We start from the raw sequence: 9055 nt of genomic DNA, 5'->3' as shown, positions 1-9055 counted from the left end.
GATAGCCCAGAAATTATTCTCAGAGTTGACAGGTGCAGATACAGAGAAGAAAGCATCTAAACACTCAGATTTTTTCAACTTAGTTAAGTGACATGGACAGATTGAGTTTTCAAGTGTACATCAGTTAAGCTTACCAAATAATGAACTTGATCATAAACAAATAAGATACGTGGAATAATATGCAAAAGTGAACATTATAACAATATCACTGGTGAAAGGAAAACATGAACACGATTGCTTTAACAATGATAATAATCAAACAGAGTAAGGACCATAGTGGTAACTCAGAGGCAGTTTAACAAACATAAGCAGCGAAGAAAGTGCTTAAACATTTTAAGCGCATGCTCAAGGTTAAAAAAAGCAGGGATATAAGTATTGAACAAGTTTATGTTTCATTTTAGTCATAACTATCAGGTAGTAAGTTCAACCTCCAAAATCCACAAGATTACAGAGATGCAATAAGATAGAGATGAATTTACTGCAAGTCAATGAAGACTATGAAGTTCATATTAGACATGAATACATAAGAACTTAGGCATGGAGACTGTTTGAAAAACTCAAAACAAAGATCAACAATTATCAATGACTTAATCGATTGTTACTCAAAGAATCGTAACAGAACTAGCTGACCACAAAGGGTTGTCAAACTAACAAAGCATAAACATCAAGCATGTCAGCACATAATTATAATCTATAACACCTATATCAGTATACTCATGTCATTCAAAAAGACGAACAAAGAGAAGAGTGAGAGAGAGCGAGATGCTGAACTTTTCGAGGGCAGCAAACCAAACAGACTCTTTTTGTTGCTCAAAATCCCAAAACTCTCGAGTTCAAATCAGCAATAGAACTCAGCAAAAGATAGGGAAAACAGTAAGAAAGCCAAGACTAGAAACCCTAAATTTCTTAGTGTGTTTGTGTGCTTAGTGTGGTTATATCTGTATGTGTGTATGTATGTTAGGTTCTTCTTAGGTAAGAGCATTGAAGGCCTATTTTTATAGTGGAAATCAATGCCGCTAAGGTTCAACGAGATTAAAAATGATAGTGGAAGATGACACATGGTAGATGATGATAGCAAATCGAGTGAAAATCAGAAAGAAGCAGAGGGAAAAACAAGGTTGATTTTACATGAGAAGAGGGATTGATCGTTGAAGGCTTTGGACCAGTGGTTAAAACCCTAATATCCAGAGGTCATTGAGTTTGACCTCTAGACTTCGAATCCTCATAATAAACTCTAAGACAACTCCATGCATGCTCCGATTTGACAGAACACGAACGAGAAACAGATATTTGATGTTGCATTCTTGAGTCTAGGGTTTCAGAATTTGGACGTTTGAATTTGTGATTGAAAAGGAGAATTTTTAGCAGGATTTGCGTATTTCAAAAGGCAAGAGGTAACTCCAGGCTTCGATTTTTGACTTATGAGAGAAAATCAAATGATTTCTCCTTTGATCTTAGGGTTTCGGATTTGGGGGGTCTTGGAATTATGATTGAAAAGGGAATATTGAGCAAGAATCATAGAGTAGCCGGGACATGGGAGATGATCTACAGTATTTTCGAGTGACCTTGCACGAATTTGTGTAAGGTTCTGAGAGTGATGTTTTGATTGAGAGGAGAGAAAAGAGAGTGGAAAAGGAAATGAGGGTGTCAGGGCATGGGGGATATGATTAGGGTTTCTGGGTAATTGGGGTTTGGTCTTTAGGCTTAAAGGTGAGAGATAGAATGGGAGCCATTGGATCTGTTGATCAACGGCTCTGATTATTTGGTGATTGGATTTTTTAGAAATGTTTTAAGTGGGCAAATCGGGGGCCGTTAGATCAAAGGAATTTGGATGGTTGAGATTTGATATCTGGACGGGTGTTTAAAAATCAAAGAAAAGCTAGAGATTAAATGTGAGCCGTTGATCAGATGGATCAATGGTTCAGATGCATGTGTGTTTGTTTTGTGAGTGATAAAAGAGGGTGATGTGGCACAATCTCATTGGTTTAGTAAGAATGGCATGGATTGCCAAGTTGGAAGAGATGGGTGGGCTTGGGCTGGGTATTTCCGGATTGGGCTGTATATTTGGGCTAAAATAATTTAAGAAATAGCCATTTTGTATTTAGTTGAGGAATTGCAATTGTAGCCTCTTAGTTTTTATTTTTTTAAAATCAATTTAAATAAACTTAACAATTTTAATAAAAAATGTGGTAAAATTATAACTACTATATGTTGCTAATTGTTTTAATTAATTATCTATAAATGACACATAATTTGAATTGTAGTACTAATTTCAAAATATTAACATAGTAACCTAATTCACTGGAAATTAAGGAATAATTTTGTCAAATTATAAAACTTATGTAATGTATATACAAAAGTTATTTTTATTATAGTAAATACATTTGTATTTACACAATATCAGTACTACATGATTAGTTTTTAAACTAATACTTAATTAATTTATAAAATAGATATTCATTAATACAAAATACTTTTAAAGTATTTATTTTAAATTGTTATGCTTGAATAAATTAATTTTAAAAGGGAGGGTCAAAATTGGCCGTCATCACCTGCCTTTCTTTGACCGGAGACGATGAAAGAGTTTTCGGGCAAAGAAATTGAACCAAAGCCAATTTTGTCCCGACTTTAGGCATGCTTTGCAAGAATGGCATGAAAATTATGAATTGAGGAAGAATCTAGGAAAGTTTTGGGGATATTGGGCCGAATTCTGGCTTTGAATTGCTTACATACCTTCGGCTTAACAAGGATCATGCCTCATGTAGTTCTGGTGTATGGATTTTGAGGAAGCGACACTCCCAAGAATTGCCCCAGTATTGTATTGTGATGATACGGAGAAACGAAAGATTGGTCACTCATGATAGCTTAAAATTTGCAGCTTGATTTGAATGATTCAAAATTTTGAGCTCGCTGGTCATCTTGAGATGGGAGCTTGGCCCGTTACTGGGTTGGCTGTCCCCACAACAATATAGTTCTATCTGCTGCTAAGAAAAGGTTCCACGCTGCGGTGTTTGTTACTGCAAAACAAATATAATACACATATACCAATATATTGTAATGCAGAATATATTAAGATGCGATGTAAATGATGAAAGAATGATGATGCCTGGCTGCCGGCGAGCCCTTATTTGGGATTGGGATGATGGGATACTTGATCTTGACTCGATTTGTTAGCCAAGTTGTGTACCGTTCCGCAGCTGTCGAAGCATTTGAAAATTGTCTCCACTTGTTGGGAGAGCTTGATTTGTAAAGTGCGCCTCCGCTTGCTGGGAGAGCTTTGCACTGAGAAATGTCTCCACTTGTTGGGAGAGCTTGATTTGCAGAGTGCGTCTCCACTTATTGGGAGAGCTTTGCACTGAAATGTAAAGTATTCTCTGCTCGGGAGCGATTGAAATCATGCCTAAAGCTGCACGAACAAATTGTTAAAACATTCAAAGCAATAGCGAAATGAAATATAAGCATGCCCAAGAGTTACTCTTGACTGTGAAGCTAGGTCGCGGCCATCGATTGGCAGAACGTTGGTGACGAGGTTTGCGATTGTCTATTTCGGCATCCGTGATTAATGGAGTGGTGTTGCGGATTGCTTTTCGTTGGCGAAGTTTGCAGTTTGCTATATATATGGCTCTAGTTAGCGAAGTCGACGTTCGATTTATACAAGGCGCTATGATTGATTGAGCTGACGGTTTGCTATATACAGGACTTCGATTGGTGAAGCCGGCATGCGATTTGTACAGGGTGCTCCGATTGATTGAGAAGACGGTTTGCTATATACAGGACTTTGATTGGTGAAGCCGACGTGCGATTTGTACAAGGTGCTATGATTGATTGAGCCGGTAGATGGAATAGATTACTTTATATATAATCTTAGAAACTATTTTGAAAATACTTGTTCTCTACACGCGAACGTATCCCTTTGAGAACTTAGTCCCGTTGATGTCGATCTTTCATGGTGTCTCTGACAACACGACTACTTGTTGTTACGAATGCGTCCTAATTAAGGCTAATGCATTACAGAGGTTTCCTAAGGTTATGACCGAACTCTTTCAGGTTGCCTACGTATCCAAAACAGAATCAGGTCTGAGCGTAGTTCGTGGGATAATGATGAAATGTGATAAAATGACCGATCCTGACTTAAGCAACCTATGTATCCAAAACAGAATCAGGTCGTAATGTAGTTCAATTACCACATATGCAAAATGATGAGATTAAGAAATGAAAATGGCCAAGTCTGACTCAGACAACCTACGTATCCAAGTGGAATCAGGCCAGAACGTAGTTCAATTACAAACGACTGGTTTCGATGAGGATTTCCTATGTATTCCTTTTTGAGTAATTCAAGTCGGCGTAGTTCCTGAACAACATACAAAAATGACATTTGGTTTTTCTATTACAAGAGAATGGCGGAGAGAAACTGAACCCTACGTGGGTTGCCTACGTATCCCTCCATGGGAAGTTAGGTTGAACGTAGTTTTGTTACATCAAAATCCTAACTCTATTTGTTTTTAGGCATAATATCTCTTGATTGCATCCGGGTTGATTGGCTTTGTGCTGACTCTTCCATCTATTTCTACTATGATTAGAGCTCCACCAGACAGTGCTCTGCGGACCACGTAAGGACCTTTCCAGTTCGGTGCAAACGCCCTTTTAGCTTCTTCTTGATAGGGAAAGATTTTCTTTGGAACCAACTGCCCCAGTGAGAATTGGCGAGGCTTCACTCTTTTGTTAAATGCACTAGCCATCCTGTTTTGGTATAGCCGGCCATGACATAGTGCATTCATTCTTTTCTCATCAATGAACATGAGTTGTTCTTGCTTGACGCGTATCCACTCTGCATCGTCCAATTTTGCTTCTTGAATGACTCTTAAGGACTGTATTTCTACTTCTACGGGTATCACTGCTTTAGTGCCGTATACCAACATGCATGTCGTTTCCCCAGTAGATGTTATCATGGTAGTCTGGTAACCTAATAAGGCAAAAGGTAACTTCTCGTGCCATTGTCTGTAATTGTCCACTATCTTTCGCAGAATTCTCTTGATATTCTTGTTAGCTGCCTCGACTGCCCCATTCATTTGTGGTCTGTAGGCCGTGGAATTATGGTGGATGATTTTGAACTTATCGTAGATTTCTCTCATGAGGTCGTTATTGAGGTTAGCGGCATTGTAGGCAATGATGGACTCTGGCATCCCAAATCTGCAAACGATTTTATTCCGGACAAAATACACCACTACATTCTTTGTCACTGCCTTGTAAGTAGATGCCTCGACCCATTTGGTGAAATAGTCGATGGCTACCAAAATGAAATGATGTCCATTTGACACTACATGCTCTATGGGTCCTATCACGTCCATGCCCCAGGCGACGAAAGGTCATGGTGTACCCATTACATTTAACTCATTTGGTGGAACCCTGATGAAATCTTCGTGAATCTGATACTGGTGATACTTCTACACATAGCGGATGCTGTCACTTCTCATAGTCATCCAAAAGTATCTAGCTCTCAAAATCTTCTTAGCTAACATGAACCCGTTCATGTGGGACCCGCACATCCTTGCATGTATTTCTTCTAACATTCTGGTTGTTTCGGTGGAGTTTACACATCTTAGCAAACCTAAGTCTGGGTTCCTCCTGTACGAGAATTACCTGTTGAGGAAAAGGTGGTTTGCCAACCTCCCGGGGATTCGCTTTTGACCATTGGTAGCATTTTCTGGTACTCCTGGGTCGCAAGGAACTTCTTGATGTCGTGATACCAAGGTTTACCATCTGGTTCTTCATTCACATGGAAGAAATAGGCATATTGATCCTTGATTTCTACCTCGATGGGGTCAACGTAGTTCTTGTCTGGATACTGAATCATAGATGATAAGGATGCGAGGCGTTTGCGAACCCGTTCTGAATTCTGGGGACATGCCTGAACTCTATCTTTGTGAACTTCTTGCGCATCTCCTTCACGCAGTGCATGTACGACAATATCTTGACATTCTTGGTTGACCATTGTCCTTGGACTTGGTGGATCAACAAATCGGAATCTCCTATGACCAAAAGTTCCTTGATGTTCATGTCGACTGTCTTTCTGATTCCAAGGATGCATGCCTCGCATTCATCCATATTATTGCTATAAGAGATTTTTGTCGATGTTGGATAGTGTTTTTCAGATCCTGAAATCAGGACTGCCTCAATCCCGACTCCTTTGAAGTTTGCTTCTCCATCAAAAAAATCCTCCACCTAGGGTATGATTCTGCAATATCTTCCCCGACAAATAGTACTTCTTCATCAGGGAAATACATGGTAAGTGGTTAGTAGTCCCCATCCACTAGATTCTCGACGAGGTGGTCAGCTAAATCTTGTCCGTTGATAGCCTTCTGAGTTATGTACACAATGTTAAATTCGCTGAGGAGAATCTGCCATTTAGCTAGCTTTCCGGTAGGCATTGGCTTCTGAAAAATGTACTTGAGTGGGTCGAGCCGAGATATCAGATGTGTAGTGTATGCTGACATGTAATGCCTTAGCTTCTGAGCAATCTAGGGTAGAGCACAACAAGTGTGTTCTATCAAAGTGTACTTGGCCTCGCACGGTGTGAACTTCTTGCTTAAGTAGTAGATGGCCTGCTCCTTTCTCGCAGTTTCATCGTGTTGCCCCAATACACAACCGAAAGAATTGTCCAAGATTGATAAATATAGCAACAATGGTTTCCCTGGTTCAGGGGGAACCAACACTGGCGGGTTTGAAGGATACTCTTTGATTTTGTCGAAGGCTTTCTGGCACTCCTTCGTCCATTTCGTGGCAGTATCCTTCTTCATCAGCTTAAAAATGGGTTCACAAATTACCGTGGACTGGGCTATAAAATGACTGATATAATTCAATTTTCCCAAGAAACTCATGACATCTTTCTTACTCTTTGGTGGTGCTAATTCTTGGATGGCTTTGATTTTTGATGGGTTCAGTTCTATCCCTTTCCTGCTTACAATAAAACCCAATAGTTGTCCAGCGGGGACTCCAAATGCGCACTTTGCTGGATTCAACTTCAAACTGTACCTTCGCAGACGTTTGAAAAATTTCCTCAAGTCGTCCAAGTGCTCTGAACACTTTCGAGATTTTATGATGACATCATCTATATATACTTTGATCTCCTTATGAATCATGTCGTGAAAGAGGGTCGTCATGGCCCTCATGTAAGTGGCGCCTGCGTTTTTGAGATCGAACGGCATAACCCTATAACAGTAGACTAACCAAGGAGTGGTAAAAGTTGTCTTCTCTACATCTTCCTCATGCATTAGGATTTGATGGTGTCCAGCAAAACAATCCACAAACAACTACAGTTCGTGCTTCGCATAGTTATCGATGAGAATGTGAATATTTGGCAAGCGGAAATCATCCTTTGGGCTAGCTTTGTTAAGATCCCGGTAATCCACATATATTCTGATCTTTCCTTCCTTTTTGGGAACTGGGACGATGTTTGCCAACCAACTTGGATAGTTGGTGACTCTTACTATATTTGCTTCTATTTGTTTGGTCACTTCTTCCTTTATCCTCAGACTTAAATCAGGTTAGAACATCCTGGGCTTCTGCTTGACCTCAGGTCTGGAAGGGTCATTAGGTAGTCGATGTGAGACAATGTCAGTGCTTAATCCTGGCATGTCATCATAGGACCATGAGAACACACGTACTGTCGGAGGAGCTCAATCATTTTTCCCTTCTGCTCAGCTTCCAGGTGAATGTTGATTCTGGTTTCTTTCACATCTTCTTCGCTTCCAAGATTGACTATTTCTGTTTATTTGAGGTTGGGATTCTTCTGAGTCTCTAGCTATTCGATCTCCTACAGGAAATTGTCTGGCATCATACTCTCGTCATATTTCTCGTAATCCGAATCGTTGCACTCAACGGGTTTGTTACATGTTGTAATCGCGGAACGCGGTTTTTATCGGTTTGATTACTGAAAAGAAAAGCTATGTATAAATAAAGCAGTAAAATAGAGTTTCGATATTTAGGAAAAAGATTCATTTTTATTTCATCAAAAGGGGAACGTCTTAAGCATTCGCAAGAGGCAAATGATTAAAAGTTACAGACATGGTACATGCCTCAATTGACCATGCTCTTTCAAAAGAAAACTTTTATAGTTCCATACTATCAAGACTACCGGCGAACCAAAGATGGACTGGCTATCCAATTATACAGCTCTTCCCCTGATTTGGCATCCCTGATAGTCGGTGTCTTGACATCAGTTCCTTCACAATATTTTTCAATCATATTCATGAATAGCTTCCCCATCTCGTCGATGATATGATCTTCAGGTGTTGAACTCTGTCCTGAACTTGCAACATGCTCTAGCACAAAAACCTTTTTCCTAGAGCTAACGGTGCGAGTTTTCCCTTCTGGATGCTGATATCCTATGCCAGCCCTTCCTTTCTGCCCATTGTGTTCAATTGGCTCCATGATCCCATTTGACTCTGCTCCTAAACCTATTCCTAGCCTGCATCCATATTTCATCATCTCCCTAATGTCCATCTTGTATCTGTACAGCGATTGCACTCCCAAATTCTATTCAGTCTTCTCCTCCTCAATAGTCTGCATGATTTCTATAACGTGGAAGGAGACTCCGTCTACCCCCTCAATGAATAGGACATCATACTCCAAATAGGTGGCATGACCCCACTCGTCGTGGACCACGATCTCCTAGCATCCCCACTCGAATTTTATGCATTGGTGCAAGGTAGATGGTACGACCCCTGCAGGGTGGAGAGCAGGCAAATGTTGACTCCTGATCCTCCATCAACCAGCACTCGAGATACCACTTTGTCCTTGCATTTGACAGTGATGTGAAGAGCCTTGTTGTGACTTGCGCCTTCGACAGGAGGTTCGTCTTTTCTGAAAGTGATCATGTTTGCTTCTACCATTTTCCCAATTGTCGCGGCCAACGCCTCGCTAGTGGTGTTACTTGGTACTTTTACCCTACTTAGCACTTTCAACAAAGCGTCCTTATGGCTATCCTAACTCATCAATATATCCATGATGGATATTTGTGCTAGATTCCTTTTCAACTATTCTTCCACGGACTACT

At 40.2% G+C, this 9055-nt stretch overlaps 1 protein-coding gene across 1 annotated transcript; it reads right to left on the bottom strand.

Annotated features, from left to right (window-relative positions):
• Window positions 1-4502: 4502 nt before the first annotated feature.
• LOC138910117 (uncharacterized) lies at window positions 4503-6097 on the bottom strand. The gene is made up of 2 exons (XM_070201340.1): window positions 5641-6097; window positions 4503-5287 (listed from the first exon to the last, which is right to left on the bottom strand). The coding sequence occupies exons 1-2, from the start codon at window positions 6095-6097 to the stop codon at window positions 4503-4505; spliced, it is 1242 nt and encodes a 413-aa protein (XP_070057441.1).
• Between the last annotated feature and the right edge of the window lie 2958 nt (window positions 6098-9055).

The sequence above is a fragment of the Nicotiana tomentosiformis genome, chromosome 4 (assembly GCF_000390325.3).
Source record: "Nicotiana tomentosiformis chromosome 4, ASM39032v3, whole genome shotgun sequence".
Lineage (NCBI taxonomy): Eukaryota > Viridiplantae > Streptophyta > Magnoliopsida > Solanales > Solanaceae > Nicotiana > Nicotiana tomentosiformis.
The sequence above is the reverse complement of the archived record's forward strand: the minus strand, read 5'-3'. Positions and strand labels throughout refer to the sequence as shown.